General features: G+C 38.2%; 1 protein-coding gene across 3 annotated transcripts in view; it reads left to right on the top strand.

The window, feature by feature from the left end:
- Nucleotides 1-24,372, top strand: part of LOC117399314 (peroxidasin homolog) — a 105,275-nt gene that overhangs the window by 75,660 nt on the left and 5,243 nt on the right. For all 3 annotated transcript variants that reach the window (XM_033998407.3, XM_059022184.1, XM_033998408.3), the window contains 10 exons: nucleotides 3,012-3,170; nucleotides 3,962-4,074; nucleotides 4,502-4,658; nucleotides 7,078-7,186; nucleotides 10,074-10,231; nucleotides 10,583-12,086; nucleotides 16,146-16,280; nucleotides 17,266-17,474; nucleotides 21,128-21,251; nucleotides 21,844-21,979. In XM_033998407.3, coding sequence (XP_033854298.2) covers nucleotides 3,012-3,170; nucleotides 3,962-4,074; nucleotides 4,502-4,658; nucleotides 7,078-7,186; nucleotides 10,074-10,231; nucleotides 10,583-12,086; nucleotides 16,146-16,280; nucleotides 17,266-17,474; nucleotides 21,128-21,251; nucleotides 21,844-21,979 — 2,804 coding nt within the window. The remainder of the gene's footprint in view (nucleotides 1-3,011; nucleotides 3,171-3,961; nucleotides 4,075-4,501; nucleotides 4,659-7,077; nucleotides 7,187-10,073; nucleotides 10,232-10,582; nucleotides 12,087-16,145; nucleotides 16,281-17,265; nucleotides 17,475-21,127; nucleotides 21,252-21,843; nucleotides 21,980-24,372) is intronic.

The raw sequence follows: 24,372 nt of genomic DNA on the forward strand, positions 1-24,372 counted from the left end.
TAAAAATGAAAGGGGGTTTTTCCTTTCTACTGTGTGGAGGGTCTTCACATAGTCAGAAGGGACCCCCGGCCAAACCCCTCCTTTAGCATGCATGATTCCTTGTCTTCTTCTCTTTCAGGTACTGATGCCTCTATTTATGTGAGGGCCCCAAGCGGTGGAACCCCTCTTGTTTGTCGGGTCTCCTCAAAGACGGTGGCCCCCTCCTGTTTGTCGGGTCTCCTCAGCGACAGAACCCCCCTACTGCATGTGTTGGGCCACTGAAGAGCTGGAACCGCTTTTACGTGTTAATAATACTAATCAATGTGTTTTCTTTCTGGTTCGCGAGCTTCTTCGCATGTCGTGTCATCTCAGAGACGGTGACCCCTCTTCACATGTCGGGTCATCTCAGAGACAGTGACCCCCCCCCTCCTGTTTGTCGGGTCTCCTCAATGATGGAACCCCCCTTTATATGCGTAGGGCCTTCGAAGGACGGAGCCTCTCTCTTTATATGTTCTATTTGTTACTAACTTTTATGTCCTAAACATTACAGTAGGTGGCCTAGCTCCGACCCGTGAATTAATGAAATGTCACTTTTAGATGTTCCACAAACACACACACACAGGAACAGCAATTCCAACGAAAATGTATATATTAGGTCTGGCCTAACCATAAAACATATTCCCCATTCTCCGGATACAGTACCTCTCTCACCAGGGACACACTAGCTGATTATCTTGTTGTGGCCAGAACACATTACAAGAATGCCTGACTGCTTTGTCTTTGTCTTTTAATTCAGTTTCACAGCGTCAGCACTTCTTTCTTTCTCATTTGCCAAATGATGCAAAACAGAAAGAATAAGGTCATTATTAACTTTTCAAATTAAAAAAAAAAAAAAATTCTCTGTAGTGTCTGGTACAGTTATGAATGTTTCCAGTCTAGTACTTCATTACTCTGTGATTTATACTTTCTCAATGAAAGAATTATATGCATTAATAATAATCATAGACCTTTTGAGACTGTTAAACGTTCACACATTGTTTATTATTTATTTAGCAGACGCCTTTATCCAAGGCAACTTACAGAGACTGGGGTGTGTGAACTATGCATCAGCTGCAGAGTCACTTACAATTACGTCTCACCTGAAAGACAGAGCACAAGGAGGTTAAGTGACTTGCTCAGGGTCACACAATGGAATTAGTTTTATGATTCAGAATTGTCAATTTAAAAATGTAGCATTAGATATGCGCATGTTACACCATTTAATACAAATACAACATATGCATATACTGTACTGCATAAATGTTTAACATGTATTAATCATAATGTCTTTCATAAAAACAAGATTAGAAGGGGGAAAATGCAAATATGCACTTGCTAAATACTGTATTAATAGCCGGTGGGTGTTTTAGGAGGTACACTTTGTAATAACAAGCTCTAGTTGTGTGTGTATTATTCTGTCACCATTATTTTAAATTTATACAAATGTTCAAATCAATTCAACAAGCCATTTACAAGTTATAGGTGTAACAGGTTCACTGCAAGCTTGTGCACATAAATATGTGTTTGTCATTGTGTGATTATGTTGAGGGCAGCTATACGTTTTTAAATTGGTCGACTTCTGAAACTCATGTTGTAAGAATGTCCCAAATATTTAATTGTCTGGGTCATATACTTTTTCTTTTTTTGTTAATAGAATGCAGCAGTCATGCAAACATTCTGAGTTGGATACTTTAGTTTGTTAAAAGTCAAATAAACTCTGATATGATAGTTTTCATGTTCGGATATCCATTCAAGATTCAGACAAATATTCTAATATTCGATCATTTGCAAAACGTTGGAGCCGTGATGTGTAACACTGTATTAAAGAAGACAAATATTCCAGAAGTAAAAATATGTTGTGAAGGGCTTACTTTATCCTAGTGAATTCATTACAAAGCAAATGTGCCATACAGTATTGTGTATTTGAGGCAAAAACACTAGAGATTGTGTTTTGTTTTGTTTTTTTCCATTGTCGTGCATTCGCAATAAACAAAGGGCCATAGACACATTGCAAAAGTTAACTTGAATAAACACTTCAATTAGAAATGAATGTTTAAAAAAATGAATGTTGTACAATGAAGAAAAAAACAACAATATTTACTTATCAGGATCTCAACATAAAAGAAAAACGAAATGTTGATCACTATACGAAAGAATTCCTTTGCAAGTGTTGGAAATCGTGAGGCATTTTAGAGTGATATACCTGATCTGTATCATGTGGCAGACAGACCCCGACTGACTCGCTTCTCAAATCTGAAGCAGCACAATAAAGTTTTTTGATAGGCAGAGTAAATAGGGTACCAAGGCTGTGTTGATCGTCTGAGTTTTTTTTATATAGAAAGCCCACACCAACTGAGCACTTTTTGCACTTGCTATTTTAAAAACTGTCAGGCAAATTCTGGCAAAGTGGTAAATTGGTGCATTAATTGACCAAGTGTCAGTTAGGTGTCCCAAGCCAAGGGGAAGTATCTAAAGATATTGACCTCTGCAGAGGATATTTTAAACTGCTAAATGTGTTTTTAGGTTAGTTGGTCTTTGTCTAGGATAATGACTTCTCTACTTGGTTCCTGATTGGCTTAGACAATATGTGAGCTTTATAATATCTATTAATCTCTGATTAACATTTGATGAATGAAAATGTGGTTTCAAAGTGAAAAGAGTTAGACAGGCACTATAGTTTAATCCCAGTAAAGTTACTGATTGTGAGCACTGTATCAGTCATCTCAGCTGGATTAGGGAGGGACAGTCATCTGGAGACTCAAACCAATTATTGGATGGGCAGGCATATTATGGTCATATATGTCTGTGCTTATGTTACACTTTTATGTACATATGGTGGATGGTCATCTAATAACCTGTTTTTGTAAAATGAATAAAATTTCCAAACCTGAGTAAAGTAATGTAATGGGTAATGTAAAGAAGTTTTGTTTAATGGTTGTAGACATTCTGCATTAGTCATGTTGACTCTATTGACCTATTTCCCAACTACACAGGGGCTCAGCTGCCCAATGACAGACGGCATGCTGTGTTGTCATCGGGTACCCTGCGGATCATTCATGTGGCCCTACACGATCAGGGGCAATATGAATGCCAGGCAGTCAGTGTGGCTGGAGTGAAGAGATTGCCGGTGCAGCTGACTGTGCAACCCAAAGGTAAAATGGCTCATTTGGCATTATCCTTTTGTACATCTGTTCTGAATGTGAGATAATGCAACCCTGAATTCACTTAACATGCTGATGTCAACATTTGTTATATACACATGCTACTAATATATTGTAGTCTGATCAAATGAATATGATAAAATGTTTGCCTATATTTTCGGTATCCATGGTATGTATTGTTATCCTTTTAATGTATAAAAATGTGCAATATTAAAGATAATGAGTGAGTAGTTGTGTAAGGTAATGCTTTTTTGTTTGTTTGTATGCATTGAAAAAACTAGCCTAATATTTACATTTCATGACTTTGAAGTAGTACATTTCTACTACAGGGAATAATAATAAAAAATACAAAAAAAAACTTTTACCCCAAGCAGATAATGCCAGTAATGAAAAACATTACCAGCCAGCTAACAGGTTAAGCAGCTTCTTTACAATCAGATATCTTTTCAATATTTAAAAATGTATTTGTGTTACCTACTCTAGTAACTTACATGAATACACAGGTTCATCAATGTAGCTACAGTAGATGTATAAGACTTGTTGTCAGCTAATGGATGTTCACTTTGTACACGTTTAAGTGGAAGCAAAATGTAAGGTATGTGTTCAACTGTTTATGTAGCAATAAACACAGTGAAAAAGACTAAAACAGTCTTTGGATACAACAAACAAAACTGAAATTGTACAATTTGTAATAGTGATAATAATAATAATAATAATAATAATAATAATAATAATAATAATAATAATAATAGTTATTATTATTATTTGAATTTGCATTGCAGCCCTGCCATTGTTTACCCATGAGCCACAAGATGCTGTGGCTGAAGTGGGCCAGGATGTGGAGATACCCTGTAGTGCTGAAGGAGAACCTCAGCCTTCCATTACCTGGACAAAAGTTGGGATCCTCCCCCTTTATAACAATTAATTGATATGAACGCCAGATTGCAATTATTTGACACAACCAGCATCATTATTAACAATTCTAAAACGAAAACATTTTCAGTTTTTATTTAATTGCTAACCAATCCGACCTGAAGCTTATGAATACAATTTTCTAGTGATAGGACTTCATTATTTTTTAACATTTTTTCTAGAACAGTATACTATTGTATGATATGTAGTAAGTGTTGAATAAATCAAAGGATTGCAATGGATGTAGTGTGGCCTAGTGGTCAAAGCGCAGGAGTGCAAGCTAAGAGATGTTTTAAATCCTAAGTCAGCTGATGACCTACTATCCCAATATAGAAATATGTTATTTAGAAAATATCCAGTTTTAACGGTGGGAATTTCACACTAAACTATAAATTGCTTTTCTTTACCAGGATGGTGTTCAAATCACAGAAAGTGGAAAGTTCCGTGTCAGCACTGAAGGAACTCTTACTATTACGGATATTGGTCAAGCAGACAGGGGGAGGTATGAGTGTATGGCACGGAATACCATTGGTCAGTCAACAACTAGCATGGTGCTAAGCATTACAGGTAAGTAATATTGTGCCACTGTGAATTTCATTAAGGAAGACATGCTGTAGAATGTGTGAATGTCATACATATTTACTTATATACATATGAATTACAGAATACCCAACTTGCCCCTAATGTCTGAAATGTCTTAAACAGCATGGAATTAAAGTATTACAGAACCTCCTGCAAAACGTACAAGAGACACATTCTGTTACCTTTGCTGTGTCTCTTGTCCTTATTGCAGCGTTATATTTTTTTACATATTGATGTTTTTAATCACACATCACTTGTCATAAAACTTATCTCGGCAACACATTTTTCAACATTTAATTGGGAGCATTCACCAGGGGAAATAAAAACTTTCCTGAGGATCAGTGTATCCAGATCTCCTGCAACAATGCTGATTTTCTGTTCCCACAATATGCCATTCATTTTCACATTGTTGCAGGAACTGGATGATTAGAAGAAATATGATCTTTCTCTATAAAAATATCAAAACAAATCAGGAATATATTGAAGAAAAAATGCTGGATACAGCAAAAGTAAAGTAATGTGTTTCTTATAAACACTGCAGGGGGTTCCCTTTCAAGTACGAAATGTAACCATTACCGAATTGGTATTTAACTCCTAAAGACCGAATCCTGAATATTGTTTACCAAAGCTGATCTTTCAGCCTGTGATGCAGTCGTGACCCCACCCCCCAAGGTCTCTGCACCATTTTTCCATTAAAGACTGACCTGAGGGAGAGTCTTGTTCAGATAAGTATAATTGTTACGCATATCTATATATTTTGCATTTTATGTGCTTTTACAATTTTTTTATGTGAGATGAAGCGAATCACTGAACCAGTTTTCTATTTTGCGTATTTGTGAGCACCAGTACCGACCCAGTGTTAAATACACCGAACCGGGACTGAACTGACCCGGTTCCAACCTGCTACCGACCCCAGTGCAGAGGTCACCGGTCTCCTACCAAACCGGTCCCATTTGGGTCTTGACCCACCTGGTTGATATATATAAGCAGATTGAAGCAGCAACTGTTTACTGTACATTGCATTGCTTGCTCCTTGCATCATGCCCTGTGTAAAGTATTGTGGTCAAGTGGCTATTGCAGGTGGCAAGAAACAGTCCGAAGTCAGGTTTAAAATGCCACAAGTGAGATTTCATTGAAGCCCCCCTTGAAGAAGTGTTGGCAGTTTTAAAAACACATGAATAAATAAACAAAAATAAACTTGAAAATAACAATAAAATACAGCACTTCTCTGAACACACATCTGTTCAGTCACTCCAGGCTCACTGGAGTGTTCGACCTGCTCTCCTCAAATGAATTCTCTCCAGGTTTATCTTCCCACCCTTATCACTAGGATGCTTCACCTGAGGTGGTGAGCCTCAACTGGGAGAGATTTGGGAGAGCAGAGATAGACCTTGTTGCCCCCCAGAAATCAACCCACTGTGCCCTCTGCCCTGTCTAAGCAGCGGCTGTCCAAGTGGATAACAGACACGGTCAGGACTGCCTATGAACTGGCCAACTTGCCCCCTCCAGAAAAGCTCACTGCCCATTCCACCAGGGGCCTTGCAATTTCGTGGGCAAGGACAACTTCTGTCAAGGACATGCAATGCAGTGGTGTGGGCTACTCCCCATACCTTCACTAGGTTCTACATACTGAATGTTGTGGATCCTCAAAACCCTGTTTTTTGGAACTGTTAATGACTGTTGGAGTGTTAAGGGCGGCTTCCCAGTCGACCCTTACAACACAGACATAGAGGTGAAATTCCCTCAATTTTTTCACCCTAGCTACTTGTTACTGGGGTTCTGAATGGTAATGGACAGGGTAGGCTTCGGCTTAGCCTTGTAGCAATCTTGCCCTTGTGACGGCTTTAGTACACTCACACATTCGATAATGGTTACATTTCGTACTTGAAAGGGAACTTTGGGTTATTATCATAACCCTGGTTCCATGAAATATAATTATAACCATTAACCTTCAAGGTTGCTGTGTCCATGATATGGAAAAATGACGCAGAGATCTGTGAGCACAGTGCTTTTGATCCCTTGGGGGCGGGGTCACAACAGCGTCACAGGCTCAAAGAGCAGCTTTGGTAAACAATATTCAGAATTCGGGTCTTTAGGAGGTAAATACCCATTCGGTTACATTTCTATTTCAGGGAACCAGGGTTATGATAATAACACTTTAATAGTACATAGGAAGGTTATAAAAAGTTACAAAAAAGTCAAGATTTAATTTAAAGGAAAGTGTTGTAGGGTTAAATATTTTGAATGAATGTTTATAATGAAAGCAACAAGATTGTAACAGTATAAAAACTAATTACAGAAAGCAAATGTTTGTCAGCTACATGTAGACAGAGTATATTGTTTATTTCACCTTCGTGTAAACGAGTATTTTAACCAAATGAAACATTCTTTTTTTCACTTTCAGTTCGAGAGGGAAAGCGTGTGGGTGACAGCTTTGTTGAACCATCCTTTCATGATGCAACTCAAAGGGTTGACAGTGCAATCAATTCCACCCGCAGAGATTTATTTGACAAGTACGAATTAAAACCCCTGGTTTCTTGTTTTAATTTACTGCACTCATAACGTCATAAGTAATTGGATTATATATGGTTATTTCATAAGGAACAAATTGAGCCGTCATGACTGGATAGTAATGACCGCCTTGTGTCAGGTGATAATTGAAGTGTGAGGGTATCATGTTTTATTTTTAGTTAGTTTTGTTTACATATCAATAATTATAATAACATTATTGAGCTAGGAGGGCTGTGTTTATGGCAGCAAAGCATTACAATTAATTTTAAATTGTATTCCCCTGACTATAATGCATTAAATATTTAAATATACACTATATATATATATATATATATATATATATATATACACAGTACTGTGCAAAAGTTTTAGGCAGGTGTGAAAAAATGCTGTAAAGTAAGAATGCTTTCAAAAATAGACATGTTAATAGATTATATTTATCAATTAACTAAATGCAAAGTGAGTGAACAGAAGAAAAATCTAAATCAAATCCATATTTGGTGTGAAAACCCTTTGCCTTCAAAACAGCATCAATTCTTCTAGGTACACTTGCACAAAGTCAGGGATTTTGTAGGCATATAGTCAGGTGTATGATTAAACAATTATACCAAACAGGTGCTAATGATCATCAATTCAATATGTAGGTTGAAACACAATCATTAACTGAAACAGAAACAGCTGTGTAGGAGGAATAAAACTGGGTGAGGAACAGCCAAACGCAGTGGTCGGCCAAGGAAACTTACTGCAGCAGATGAAAGACACATCATGCTTACTTCCCTTCGCAATCGGAAGATGTCCAGCAGTGCCATCAGCTCAGAATTGGCAGAAAACAGTGGGACCCTGGTACACCCATCTACTGTCCGGAGAAGTCTGGTCAGAAGTGGCCTTCATGGAAGACTTGCGGCCAAAAAGCCATACCTCCGACGTGGAAACAAGGCCAAGCGACTCAACTATGCACGAAAACACAGGAACTGGGGTGCAGAAAAATGGCAGCAGGTGCTCTGGACTGATGAGCCAAAATTTGACTAAAAAAATATAAAGAAATATTTGGCTGTAGCAGAAGGCAGTTTGTTCGCCGAAGGGCTGGAGAGCGGTACACGAATAAGTGTCTGCAGGCAACAGTGAAGCATGGTGGAGGTTCCTTGCAAGTTTGGGGCTGCATTTCTGCAAATGGAGTTGGGGATTTGGTCAGAATTAATGGTCTCCTCAATGCTGAGACGTACAGGCAGATACTTATCCATCATGCAATACCATCAGGAAGGCATCTGATTGGCCCCAAATTTATTCTGCAGCATGACAACGACGCCAAACATACAGCGAAAGTCATTAAGAACTATCTTCAGCGTAAAGAAGAACAAGGAGTTCTGGAAGTGATGGTATGGCCCCCACAGAGCCCTGATCTCAACATCATCGAGTCTGTCTGGGATTACATGAAGAGAGAGAAGCAACTGAGGCTGCCTAAATCCACAGAAGAACTGTGGTTAGTTCTCCAAGATGTTTAGACCAACCTACCTGCCGAGTTCCTTCAAAAACTGTGTGCAAGTGTACCTAGAAGAATTGATGCTGTTTTGAAGGCAAAGGGTGGTCACACCAAATATTGATTTGATGTAGATTTTTCTTCTGTTCACTCACTTTGCATTTTGTTAATTGATAAATATAAACTATTAACATGTCTATTTTTGAAAGCATTCTTACTTTACAGCATTTTTTCACACCTGCCTAAAACTTTTGCACAGTACTGTATATATAGTGTGTAATTAATTTTTTATTTATTTTTTTAAAAATGCATTATAGTCAACGACACTCGAAACAGTGAATTATTTTTACCGATTTGACACCTTTTACACAGGTACTCAGTATACATCAGCATTTGACTGTTATCAAGTAAACAACATTCAGAATGTTCTGGGTGCAGTCTGTTAATGTTTATTTGAAGGAATACAAAGTTTTAAAAGTGTGGTGTATGACTCAGATGATGCCAGAATGTCTGTTTCTTGTGATAGGGCTATGCTTAGGCTTTTTATACTTATGAATTGTATGTTGGGTTCTTTCATAGGTGTGTGGATGCATTCAAAAGAGGAGGTACTGACAGTGAAATAAACATCATCATTAAAATATTATATTGCTGAATTTGCAATGTACAGGACTGCAAGGGTACATTTCCAATTCCACTTTTCTAGACAAAAAAAAGAATAGATCCCTGTAAGGGGAGCTTGTATGAGTGTAAATCCCCTGCCATTCTTCATCTGCTTCTACTAATATCTCATAAACCATTTAAGATGGCAACTTTTCAGTGTTCTGGAATCTCCTCAGGCAAAATCTAATGACACACAATTTTGACCTCGGACCTAAGATGGTGTCCAGTAGAAATTAACATTTCCGCTTGCAAACTGTGGCTTGACCTCTGGATATATCAATGATGCAGCTCTTTATCACATTTCCATTTTACTTAATGTGTATAAACCATTCAATCTGCTGTTATCTTACAGGAGATGCTGTGTTGTTCACAAAAACCTCAATTTCTAGTGTATAGTGCTGTGAGCTTATAACTAATAATATTGCAGTTCTTTACACTAGAGTGGAGGATCTGGTTTTAATCCATCAGGATTTCATTTTATAATGGCAACAGATGCAGTCAGATTGTACATTATGACGACATCTAAACTAATCAGCCATCTGTGCCTCACTTTTATTGAACATGTTTTATGTATTCATCTCTATATTATGTCAGAAACAAACAAATCATTTGGTAAGAGGGTTCCTGTTCAGACTTCATTAAAATGTGATTGTAATAACACGTTCTTGCCCCCCAGATGTTTCAGTTTATGAAGGACAACAGTTTGTGTTTAAAAACTTGATTGTAAAAATGTATTTTTTAAAACTCCACAGGCGTCCTCGTACTCCGAATGACATACTGGCACTATTCCGCTACCCCCGAGACCCTTTCACCATTGAGACAGCAAGGGCAGGAGAGATTTTTGAACAAACCCTCTTTCTGATCCAAGAACATGTGAAACAAGGGCTAACTGTAGATCTCAATGGCACAGGTATGTTTATAGAAGCATAATAATACAATCTAATCAAACAAGCACCAGTTGAGTCATAGGATTGAATTCCAGGAATCCAGCCCAGCAGCCTAAACCTTGCCGAGAAAGTAAGTACTTATCTGATCTAGACAGTGAATCAGACATACTGTATGTCTGAATGATAATGCTTTAAAAAAAAAAAAAAAAAGGTATTTTGTAGTTATTATGTTATACTGTAAGAAATGGGTTGCCGCTAATTCCAGGGACCAGTAACTGAAGGTATTAAGAACTGAAGCTGTTGTATTCACATGATTATAAATATATAAATAAACTTGTAACACCTGATGAGTATTTCTCTTATTGTCTTTTTAGAATTCCGCTACAATGACCTAGTTTCCCCACACTACCTTGACCTCATCGCCAATCTTTCAGGCTGCACTGCTCACCGACGCTTCCCAAATTGCTCAGACATCTGTTTCCATCAAAAGTACAGAACCCATGATGGCACCTGTAACAACCTTCAACATCCCATGTGGGGTTCTTCCCTGACAGCTTTTGAGAGAATCCTTAAACCTGTCTATGAGAATGGTTTCAGCCTTCCCAGAGGGGTCGGCGAAAACAGCATGTACAATGGCCATCATTTACCAATGCCACGTCTGGTCTCCACAGCCATGGTCGGCACTGAGGCCATAACTGCTGACGACCGCTTTACACATATGCTGATGCAGTGGGGTCAGTTCTTGGATCATGATCTGGACCAGACTGTTGCTGCTCTAAGCATGTCACGGTTCTCTGATGGACAGCCCTGCAGCTCTGCATGTTCTAATGACCCCCCCTGTTTTCCCATCATGATCCCTGAAAATGACCCGCGTGTCCGGAATGCCAGGTGTATGTTCTTTGTCCGCTCCAGCCCAGTCTGTGGCAGTGGAATGACCTCAGTTCTTATGAACTCTGTGTATGCCAGAGAACAGATTAACCATCTTACCTCATATATTGACGCCTCCAATGTGTATGGAAGCAGTGAGCGTGAGTCTGAAGAGCTACGTGACTTCTCCAACCAGCGTGGCCTTTTAAAGCAAGGCATGGAAGTGTCAGGATCTGGAAAACATCTGCTGCCATTTGCAATAGGACCACCCATTGAGTGTATGAGGGATGAGAATGAAAGCCCTATCCCATGCTTCCTCGCTGGGGATCACCGAGCCAACGAGCAGCTGGGCCTGACTGCCATGCACACTCTGTGGTTCAGGGAGCACAACCGCGTTGCACGAGAGCTGCTAAAACTGAATCCCCATTGGGACGGGGATACAGTATATCATGAAACCAGAAAAATTTTAGGTGCCCAAATGCAGCACATCACCTACCAGCACTGGTTACCCAAAATCTTGGGGGAGGTGGGTATGAAGCTTATGGGGAAATACAAGAGCTATGACCCAAATGTAAATGGGGGCATACTCAATGCTTTTGCTACTGCTGCTTTCAGGTTTGGACACACTCTGATAAACCCAATTCTGTATCGTTTAAATGAGACATTTGGGGAAATCCCACAGGGGCACATTCCTCTCCACAAGGCTTTCTTCTCACCTTTTAGGATTGTCCAGGAAGGTGGCATAGACCCACTCCTGCGAGGTCTCTTTGGAGTAGCTGGTAAAATGCGGGTTCCTTCTCAACTTCTGAACATGGAGTTGACAGAGAGACTGTTTTCCATGGCCCACTCGGTGGCTCTGGACTTGGCAGCCATGAATATCCAGAGAGGCCGTGATCATGGGATCCCTCCGTACAAGGACTACAGGGTTTTCTGTAACCTAACCTCTGTTCAGGAATTTGAAGACCTGAAGAATGAGATTAAAAACCCAGAAATTAGAGAAAAACTTAAAAGGTAAGTGTTTTATGACATGTTTGAAAAACATTATGTTGATCACCTGGCCCTACATGATTAGTAACAGGTATTTTTGTAAATCAAGTGGAAAAAGAAAGAGGAAAACAGTAAAAACAACATTATGAAATTACTTATTTAAAACACCATTAACTGCTGAACTTACCTTATAGACACTAATTATTAATATTTATTTCTTAGCAGACGCCCTTATCCAGGGTGACTTACAATTGTTACAAGCTATCACATTATTTTTACATACAATTACATTATTATTATTTTTTTTACACATTATTTTTACATACAATTACCCATTTATACAGTTGGGTTTTTACTGGAGCAATCTAGTCAAAGTACCTTGCTCAAGGGTACAGCAGCAGTGTCCCCCACCAGGGATTGAACCCACAACCCTGCGGTCAAGAGTCCAGAGTCCTAACCACTACTCCACACTGCTGCCTATACACTACCAGTACTACTGACAAAATGATATCAGAAGAACTGCATGTTCATTAAACACTTATTTTTAATATAATTATGAGATGATTAATTCTTTGGTTTGACAGTGATCAAGTTTGCATTTCCAAGTTATATATAAAGGATCTGTTTTAATCAATAAATGATTAATCGATTAATCACACTTGTGGGCATTGATCGTTTAAAAATAATTGATCGACTTAATCTTGTCTACCTGAGTGCGGTATCAAAAAAACACTGCACGAAAAACAAATGTTGAAAAATGGCTGAGGGTACTTACTGGAAGGTATACCTAATATCTCAGTATCTCACAGTATCTCAGAATGCAACAATCGCTCATTGGTGCTCTCCTTTCACGGCAGTACTACAAACTTATCATATCATATCATTTTAGTCTCAAGTACATCGATTTTTATTTTTATTCTACATATTTCTTTCAAACGGTATCAGAAAATGAATATTGAAAAATATGTCTGAAAAACGGACTGAGTTAGTGATTTAACTGCAGTGTATATAATTAGTGTTTGCGGTTAAGAGTGTTAAAACAGAAGCTGAAGAAAACGAAATAACTTTTAAATGTTACTTTATTATACTCAGTAATAATCAGTAACACAATTAATCAGTAGTTAAATGTGCAAACAACAGTAAATCAAATAAACAAATACATCTTGTCATTACAAACTATGACATATCTTTCTCCTTTTTTGCTTTTAAAGCAGTATCCATTTTTTAACCCATCCTCGACACCATTTATTAAAAAGAAAAAGAAAACCTACCATTTTTAGTTATCCCTTCCTCCCCTTCCAATGAAACATTCAAATTAAAAACACCACAAACAGCAATTAAAAACTAAATTAACATTTTAAATGAGTCACTTTGGCTAACCTCCAATTACATGTAAGTAAATATTTTCAAACTCTCAAATTACATGTAAGTAAATATATGTATATTAAACATTAGCTGGCATTATGAAACAATTGCAGTAAATAATTTCAAAATTCAAATGTATTTATTAAACCAGGAAAGAACCCTTGAGAAATGCATCTCATATTCAAGGGGGTCCTGGCAGAAGAAGGTGGCAAAAAATAACATTATAAACCTGCTTGGAGATATCCTGCTCTCTGATTGATTTGCTGAACTCTATCAGCCATGTTAATCCCACACAAAATTTCAACAGACACACCACCTTTGATTCAAATTCTTCCACCACTTACCTGTCCCAATTATATAACATTTAATATCTATAAGTAACCACTAAAAATAATAGAATTGAATGGTATAAGGATGAATTTCCTGAACGGGACAAAGTACCAGTAATTAAACATAAATAAATAAATAAATAAATAAAAACAGCCCAATGAAATAAAGGTACCCAGAACTGAATCAACTCAAAAGAAAAAACACAATAATGGCTTCTAAATGGGCTGTGAATATCCTGCAAAACTGTCTCCAAGAAAAAAAGGTTGACTTACATTTAATGTATTTTCTAAGGATGAGTTGAACAGTCTCCTCGGGAAATTATTCAGTGAGGAAAAAAGATGGAGGACAATACAGCATATCAAGCTTTATAGGCCTGCGAGCTGGTATCTGCCATACAGCAGAAAAGGCAATATAGCGAAAGACGCAGAATGTAACAATGCAAACAACATGTTCTTAACAGTAATACAAAAATTAAGATAAAGTGAAAAAGACAAAGTAACATCCGCAGAGCTGTAGAAGCTAAAAAAACAAAAAAGAAAAAGGTTCCTGCAAGCGAGCATTCTCCTGCAGCTCCCCTTTTGGCAGTTTTTCAAACTGCACATTATCTGGCAATTTTCAAGTGAACATTTATTCCAAAAATCACTGATCTATAATTAAAGTTTTATCAGATGTATTCATGTAATTTACTGTTTAAATATGTATGCCCATTAATTTAATTGTAAATTAGCAAGTAATATGTTAATATAATGTATATACAGAAATCATTTACTTCATACACATTTTAATCAATATTTATTATTTTTATGAATAAACATGTTAATTTATTAAAATACTTTTCAACAAATGTTTACTTTTCACTGGAACTATTTTCTTGTGCGTAGTGATATTTACTTTTATTGGAAAGATTTTTTGGCGTGTCTTATAATGCCTTAAGTGTGCGGTCAAAAGTAAACAAATCATTCAAACAAGACAAAGACACTTAAAATAATCTTAAAAACAGCTGTGAAAGCGTAAAAAAATAGAACAATTCCAAATGACATGATTCTGGTCATAGTCTGTATTTACAGGATTTGAAACCCTGGTCAGGTTTAAAATATTTGAGTGATTTAAAAAGGTATTGTGAAGAGGCTGTTTTTATGTTCAAAGGCAATGAGTTACAAAGGTGAGATGCTTGATAGACAACAGCACGTGTTAGAGCTGAATTTAGTGATTTTTAAAAGTAGGCACATCATTTGATTTTAGGCACAGGGTACATATGTCTAATAGAGATGTAAGGTAACTTGGAGCATTTCTAGTGTACACCTTATAGACTAAAAACAAAAAATGATTATTCTCCTTCTGTTCCTCAGACTGAGCCACTTAAAGTTTCATAGAGAGTACAGTGGTTCTGGTTGTAATCTGCATTCAGTATACATCTTGCATCACTATTATGAATGGGAACGAGTTTTGTCAGAACTCTATGGGATGCGCTCATGTATACTGAAGCACCATAGTCTATTAAAGGTAATATTGTTTTGGTTACCAATTGAAACGACCTTCTTGAGGTTCATTTCTAATGAATCTTTCTCTTTTTGACATTAATCACTCAATTCTGCATGCTGTATTGAGAAAATATCTCGAATGGTTCTTGTTGTTTTCAGGAGTGTGCTTCCTACATTTCCCATGAGTCCAAAATATATAATTATATTATATATATATTATATACCATCACTGACTTTTAACAGTATTATCGTCAGGAAAAATTTGTTGTAAACCTCGTAAGGCGGTTTATATTATCGTGTATTTTATTTTGCTCTTAATTGTATTAATACTTGTACTGTGATTCATGAAATGTATTTTTGTTTACGACTGTAAGTTGCCCTGGATAAGGGCGTCTGCTAAGAAATAAATAATGATAATAATATTGTTAAAGTTTAAATGATGAACTTTGTATATATGTGATTAATGGCATATTCCAGCTGGAGTGCTTGATAAATATATTGCAGAATATTCATGGTGATAAAGCACAGGGTGTTGAAATGAATAACTGCACTTTGGCTAGATCCCAGTTGTTATGTCGTTAAAGATGTTCAAGGATGGAGCTCACATCTTCCAAATGTAAATATACTACAGTATTTTAAGAAGAGAAAAAAGGATATTCATATTATACCTGTAGGTGCCCTTGTCAAATATTCCCTAGAATATATAGAAGTAAATGTTTCCCCGTCATCCTTTTACTTTGGTTTTTATTTTATTTTGTTGCTCTTTGATAGTATCTTAAAGTAACAAGTACACTTCACATTTCTATTTTGTAGTTTGAGTAATATTTTCAGGATGCACTTGAATAACTTCAGTCAGCAGTGTGCCATTTTCTCCCAAATCTGTGTGTTTTAAAATGTCTTTGTTTAGGTTGTATGGTACACCCTTAAATATTGACCTTTGGCCTGCAATGATGGTGGAGGATCTTATTCCTGGAACTAGAGTGGGGCCAGCCCTCATGTGTCTGTTTGTTACACAGTTTCAGCGACTCAGGAATGGAGACAGGTAACAATATCTTATTAGAAAATCAAAGTCATAATAGTGTAATAAATACTAAAGCTAAAGGATCTCAAGCTTGCTCAAAGTAGTTGAGAAACAATCATTACCATTTGGGGGGGGATTAATCCTGCACCACGTTATCCAAATGATTTAGTTGTTAGTGCCTTGGGCTTAAAACTGTTGGCTTGACCAACTACAGTAACTTCTGATACGGTGACTATTATTGGCTAACAGTGACAGTCTCTACCAAAGCAAAGATCTCTAGAACTGTAACCAAGCAAGTTTACTTAATGTTACTGTTTAATCTGTAAAGGCTTTAACAGTATTTACCCCTACTGACCAACAAATTCTAAGAAGCAACACCTGACTGTAGAAAGGGTACAAACTGCTAGGGATCAAGATTTTCAGCAAAGAGGAGTTTCATATTGTCCATTTATTGAATGGCTCCCTGTGTTTATATACAGTTTAACTTTCGGTAAATGAAGCATAAGAAAAGGAAGGTTCATTAAGTCATTTATTAGGCTCTGATAGTAATGGTAAAATGCTGTTGAGTAGTATATGTATTTAGATTCTAGTCGAATAAACCTGTACCAGTTTGTTTCCCTGTTGACTGGTATATTAAAATGCTAGTCAAGGAAAACTAGCTTCCAGTTGTAAACTAGCCACAGAAAAACTCCCCTGTAAGTTGAACTGCAAACCCAAAGCAACTATATGACATACTGCAGGATTGCAACATGTAAAGCAGCATCTGTAAAATAAAATGTAACACAGTGTGTCTCAACTGAATGGCGTGTATGTCTTGATAAGAATCTTTGGATTTTTTAGAAGCGATTCTGAATTTACAGCCAGGATACAGAGCTGATACAGTTTTCTGTTAAAACCTAATTTGAAGGAAATCTTGTTTGTATATGCAGAAGAAACATGATTGACATTTTATAATCTAATCCAAGTTAAAACCCATGTGTGGACTTGTTCTTTCTGCATTCACTAGGTTATGGTATGAAAACCCAGGCGTGTTTACCCCAGCTCAGCTCACACAGCTTAAACAGGCCTCCTTAGCTCGTGTCCTGTGTGACAATGGGGATAATATCAAACAAGTCCAGCCTGATGTCTTCTTAAAAGCGGATTACCCTCAAGGATATGTGTCCTGTGAGGAGATCAGCAAGATTGATCTGAGAATGTGGCAGGATTGCTGCGATGGTAAGCAAAAGAATCACAAATTTCACTGCACTTTCAAGTGTCTTTGGAGTGTGGGTGATGTGAAGCAATGCTAAACTTGTGTTGCCCCATGTTTTACTTTGTAAAGGCATAGTGAAATCACTGTTTGCAAAACGCTAATGTGCACGTTTAATAACAAATACAGTGAATAAACAAAACACTAAACATTAAACAGAACAAAACACCTTAACAAAACAAGCAGCACAAGGGCCAAAACAAAAGGTCTTCAAAAACAGTTATGGAGGCATAAACAAACAAACGAGACGGGACAGCACGGAACACAAAAACACCTTCACGTCTTACCAACATCAACTCCTGAATCAGTACCCACTAACACCCGTGATCACCCTATTTATACACCTGGCTGGAACATTAATTAATCATTTAATCACATATTCAATTCACGGCTCCAGCCACATTCCCACTTAACCCCCTCCCTGCCAACCCATTATTCACACTGCCACACTCCGCTAGAAAATGAAGGAAAGGTCACCTGTTTGGGCTGTTTTTAAATGTACATACAACCGTGATAAATAACAGTGCAAATGTAAATGTACAAATTAAATCCCCCCCCCCTCCAACAGATATATTCTTTTCCTTATATTATTATTTGTTTATTTAGCAGACGCCTTTATCCAAGGCGACTTACAGAGACTAGGGTGTGTGAACTATGCATCAGCTGCAGAGTCACTTACAATTACGTCTCATCCGTAAGATGGAGCACAAGGAGGTTAAGTGACTTGCTCAGAGTCACACAATAAGTCAGTGGTATTTGAACAGGGGACCTCCTGGTTACAAGCCCTTTTCTTTAACCGCTGGACCACACAGCCTATTACCTTTACATTGCTTGCCTCAACAGTATCTCAGAATAGTCATGAAAAAGAAAATACCTTTGCTTAATTTCAAAAGTACTGTATAACTAATGCCTTTTATAATAGTATGGTATTTAATATGTACCCACCCAAGAGCTCATCACTCACTGTACGTTATTGTTTTTGTCTGTGGCTCATGTTTGTTACTAATTTCCTTGTTACGTCTGATCTCTTTTCTTTATTTTTCAGCTCTGTGTTTAAATATTTCCTGTGGAATCTCTGCGTGTTTCAATTATTTCCATGTTCACTGTACAAGTATTTCACTTTTGTTTGTCTGATTTTTAATGTTCTAAGCTGTCCTTTCAGGTCTTTTCACTAGTATTCGTGGTCTTCGCAATAAATTCTCTGTGCTCAACCAGCAGTACCAAAGAGTATACAGACAAGCTGTTCAGTACAGGGACCGAGGCAAGTTGGTTACAGCCAGTCAGCATCATTCTTTTTCTGCATTCCTCCAATTTACATGTGTGTGTATGTAAATATAAAAAATGAAATGGTGATCGTTCGGAGATGTCAGTTTTAAGCTCAGTCACAGTTAATTAACCAGAGGTTGACTTTATATTTGTAGCCAATGTTTAGTTATTTTCACTGCTGATGTTCATTGTGTGTTATTAAACTATGGTTTGCTCCTGATCCCTCAGTTTGGAAGCTATGTTTTTTTTAATTTATTCTTTAATAAACATATTTCTTTGGTAATGTTAACTGTGACTATGCCCTATGCTTCAGTTATATTGCTTTAAGGTGAACACATTATGTCAGCAAGTCAAAAAGATGTATATCATTGATATTTGAATTTGATACATTGCAGATCCAAAATGCATTAGACACAGTCTGAGATTTTCAAGGAAAGGCATGGTTTTATTATCGCATGACTGCTGTAGCTGTGTTATCCAGCACTATCAATATTTTATACAAAAAAAAAACTGTAATGGGATTATCCTGCAATGGGAAGGTGATTTGAAATTATTTAGAAATATTTTAGTAAAAGTAGAGATGGTACATCATTTTATGACGTGTTGAAGATCATATTTAAATATTTCCATATTTTTCTAAGATTAAAAGCAGTGCTGATGCACATTGAATATCATGGTGGATTAAATGTATTGTTATGTGCTTCTGTATTTCTCTTCGCTTTTTACTGTCACTGCTACTTTCAGGCTTGCAGTTGCGTCTGCACCAGCTGCGTCAACGTCTGTTTCGTCTTGCCAGTCTGGTGGCATACCTCAGGCGGAGGGTAACGAAACCTCTTGTTCGAGGCGAGTTTAAATAGTGATGCGACAGTGATTTGAAGCATACAGTTAGTCTTCCTATTCACGTTAAATAATACAGTTTCAATTATCCGAACAGGGGAGGATCGTTATCCTGCCACAGTTCTCTCCAAAGAGCAGATTTAAGGATTTTAGGATGGCTATATTAAGATATGTCTCTGTTTGTATTATAATAAACCATGTCATTTCTTTAAACATAAAATATTTGTTTGTCCAGATGTGTTGCTAAACATTTCTGTGTGTCTTTATTCTTGTTTCTATCTCTGTTACAGCTTGAACCAGATTCATGTGTTTGCTTAAGTCAGTGATTTTCATCAGTGTAATGGGAGATACTTGCATCTAATTCCATCACTTCCTAATTGTTATGATAATACCAGCACATACAATCTAAAACATGATGAAGCAGTGCCCCAAAATGTTTATCTGCTTGATTTGGTATAGGTGGTTGAAGCAATTTAGGTCATTCTCCTGTATCAATCTACTAGTTTGTATAGGCATTGTTGTATATTATTGATGTATAATTAAAACATGTTGTAAAAAATATGTGGATTCTTAAAGGACAGGTAAACAATGGTTTAAATCCTATTTTCTTACCTCTCATTAGCATATCAACAGTCTCCAAAAATATTCTTGTTTACTGATGGTTTTAGCTTTGGTAAAGTAAGCATTGTGCAGTGTGACAGTTCCTGGCTGCCAGTTTTACAGATAAAACTATCCCACCCTCAATGTTTTTACACACACTATGACTTACTTACACACATTGCTAGGCCACTTAGGAGCTGCACCTAACATCGAGGTGGGACACTGTTTGCCCTGTTCACAGCCTTGACACAAGGTGACATACAGCTATGGCCAAACGTTATGCATCACCCTATAGAATTTACAAATTTTGCTTCATAGAGTTGAATGAAACCTGCTGAATAATGTTATGTTATTATATTGAATTAGATACCTCTTTGTAGTTATTCTGTCTTAATCCTAAAAGGTGATGCAAAACGTTTGGCCGTAGCTGTAGAGTCCACAAGGTGTTAGAAACAGTCTTGAGAAATATAAATCCATTCAGTCATTACTACTTCATGCAATTGGTGCAGAGAGGTAGGCAGAGGTGTTGATGTATGCATCATTCAAGTTAATCCCAAACATGGTCAATTGGATTGACATACAGGGATTGAGGTGGTCATGGAAGATACCATACAGTCTCTTTCATGTTCCTCAAAACATTGGTGAGAAGCATAGAGAGTGGCTGTGGATTTTTTTGTTTGAGACAGAAAAAGAGCATGTGAGACCTGATTTATAATGTGGTCCTCACTTCACAAAAGTCAAAGCTAAAGTAACTTCTAGAAAATAAAGATATGTAAACAACAAAGGGATTTTTGAGACTGCTGCCATGCTTAGAGGCGAGAAAATGGGTTTAAACCTTTTTAACAAGCAATATTGCTTGTTTAGAAGAGGTAGCTGTTGAATAGGTTATCATGCTTTTGTACCACTTTGTTTTCAGATTGTAGATCCCGGGGACAGTTCAGTGCACTGTCCCAACACTTCCACAGCAAACGCTCTGCAGACCACAGCTATCCTCTAGAGAAACAACAGGGAGATGTATGGGAAAATAAAAAGCAAAAAAGGTATTTACAGCATTGTAAAACTGACTCAAGTGTTGAGTCATTCTAAGTCAACATAACAGAATCTTGTGACAATTTGCCAAAAACATTGTATCCGATTTCATCTACTTGAGAATGTATTACTACCCAAGTGTACAGTTGGGTAGTAATAAACGGTTGGGTAACACTTCAGAGTAATGGCCACACATTCATAATGAATTCAAGTGGAACACCACAGGTATAGCAGCTAATGCATTAGAATACATAGGAATCTGCAGCCGTTATTCAAAGGGTAACCCGGAATTGTAGTATAACACTAACCGATACTTTGTTTTGCTGACTGATTCTTCAAAAATACAATAAAATGTAGAAAATGCTGCTAGATGATTAGATTTTAGAACAATCTAGTAGGGCACTTTTATCCCACATTTACATAATTTAAAGATATGTGTTTATATATTCACATATTGCTACCTAGGTAGCCTTTACTTGGTAGCATTTTATAAAAGTTCTGTTTAAATGTGTGATGGTTAAGTGGGGAATACTATTGAATTGGGGTAATGTTGTTGTTTTTTCCAATAACGTGTTTTATTTACTATGGTTGTTCAATTGTTAGTTTCAGATATAAAGAAGTAATGGAAACAATCAATAATATCACTGATTACACAGAGGAAAATCAATTGGACTCAGCTCAGGATTTCAGAAGCTTTATGACTGAAATGCAGAGGACAATATCTTCTTTCAGAAAACAGGTAGGTAGGTTCCCTTTAAAGTACGAAATGTAAACATTACCAAATGGGTGTATTTACCGCTTAAAGACCCAAGTCCTGAATATGGTATACCAAAGCTACTCCTTTGAGCCTGTGATGCAGTCGTGGTCCCGCCCCCAAGGGATCAAAAGGACTGCGCTCACAGATCTCAGCGCCGTTTTTCTTTCAAGACTGACCTGACAGAGAGTCTTGTTCAGATAAGTACAATTGTTGTTTTATATTTAGCATTTTCTGTGTTTTTACAATTTTTTTATGTGATATTAAGCGAATCGTTTAAATAGTTTTTCTGGTTTTGCATATTTGTGTGCACTACAACCTGTTGCTGGTTACATCCCGCTGCGGCCTTGTGCCCCACTGAAGCCAGCGGCACAAGTTGCTCCTTCCCAGGGACCCAGCATCATTAGTTGGCTGACTTTGTGCTCTCCACCCAGGCTGCATAGCTCTGTCTGGAGCTTATTATATGTCTCGTATTTATTGCTTTTGCAATAAGAGACGGTTTATATATATATATATATATATATATATATATATATATATATATATATATATATATATATATATATATATAATTTCTCATTGTTTTATTTCTATCTTACAAATACTACGCGCAGGCCTCTCTGTAACATGGTGTTTGACACGCCGCTTACAGTAAGAGCAGCTGCAGGGCTGCTGAGCTGTGCAGGACCGAGATATTAGCTTCTGCTTTTTTGAAGGTTGTATTACAACCACAGTATCTCAATGCTGCTTTGGTGAAGAACTTTTAGCCTAGCCATTGTGAAGGCTGTTAGTTATTCTGACAAGCAGGCTTCCCTCAGTCTCGTATTGGTACTGATTGAGTGGTTTTGCTAGTGGCTTTACTGTACATTTGCCACCTGCGGTAATTGCGACCAGATGGACACGTACCGAGGTCACCGGCCCGCTTGCGTTTCTAACCCAGTACTTTAGCGAACCGGGACTGAGGTTACTGCACTGGTACCAGTACAGGCCCAGTACTAAAGTCACTGAACTGGTCCTGAACCGACCAGGTACTGTTCCTGTACCGACCCTGTACTGACCCGGTGTTAAAGTCACTGAACCGGTACCGATCCGTTTCTGAACAGTGCCAAAGCCACCAAACTGGCCTGGTGCCGACCAGGTTCCAAACCAGTACTGAACTGGTTATGAACCAGTACTGACCCAGTGTTAAATACTCGCTATTGACCCAGTGCAGAGGTAAAATGCATTGCTTGCTCCTTGCATCATGCCCGGCTTCCATCCCTGTGAAACATGCAAGGCCAATCTGCCTAAGGAGGACAAGCACAACAGGTACTTTTCCTGCCTGGGCCCAGAGCATGCCAAAGAGGCGCTAGTTAACTGCAGTTTCTGTGAGTTTTGTACCCCTTTCTCCAAACGCACGCTGAAGATAAGGTTGTCCCGCAGCTCTAAAGAGTGCACTGTGTCTCTGATCCAGTGCACAGTGCTCTTCTCCATCACCCTCTCGTAAAGAGGTTGCTGCGTCCTCACCCCATGACTCTGCGCTAAGGGAGAGCAGACAACACACCCAGGAAAGTAGCCCAGGCTCAAAACCGTCTTCAAGGTCTTCATCCTCCTCCTCAAGCTCTCCCTCTCCTTCCCCTCTCCCCTGGAAGAGGAAGAAGAGTCACTGTTCCAGGCGATCGACAGACTCGAGCAGAAGGAGAATATTTGGGCAGCTGTTTCCCATCAGGGAACAATCCTCATGCAGCTGCTGCAGGAGCGCTGGAGCTGCAAGCGCAGATTGGCCACAGGAGGACATAATGTGCATCACCACCTGTGAGGAGGCAGGCGATCAGGAGAGCCACTGCAACTTTGCAAGTGCCCTTTTTTAGCAATCCATTTTTGATGAGGAGCCTACCACCTCTCCCATAAACCCCCCAGTTCACCCGTGAAATCCATGAAATCCAATGCTACTGGGACCATCCGGCAAGAGCTCCTGCTGTTTCCCATTCAATGGACCCACTATACAGGGTGCATGACACGGAAAAGCTGGGCCTGGCCCATTTTCTGCCGGTTGAGGTCCTGGTAATTTGGCTTTTCTGTCCAAGGACGCTGCCTGCCCTAACAAGCAACGCCAGGTTTCTGAGGTGATCCTCAAGAAAGCCTACTCAGCCGTGGTGTTCGCCACAAGGTTAGGGAACTACAACAGTATCCTGGTAACCTACCAGTTGCAGCCCCTTTCCATAAGCCACAGAACCTCGCCACAACAGCTGGACGAGCTGCGCCTGGTCAACAATAATGTGCTCCGATTATTTAAGCTCAATGGACAGGCTGTAGGCAGAAACTTGACTGCGCTGGTAGCCGCCCGCTAGGCAGCTTTGGCTTTCCTAGGCACATGTGCCTTATGGGGACAAAGCACC

Source organism: Acipenser ruthenus, chromosome 4 (assembly GCF_902713425.1).
Source record: "Acipenser ruthenus chromosome 4, fAciRut3.2 maternal haplotype, whole genome shotgun sequence".
NCBI classification, from domain to species: Eukaryota; Metazoa; Chordata; class Actinopteri; order Acipenseriformes; family Acipenseridae; genus Acipenser; species Acipenser ruthenus.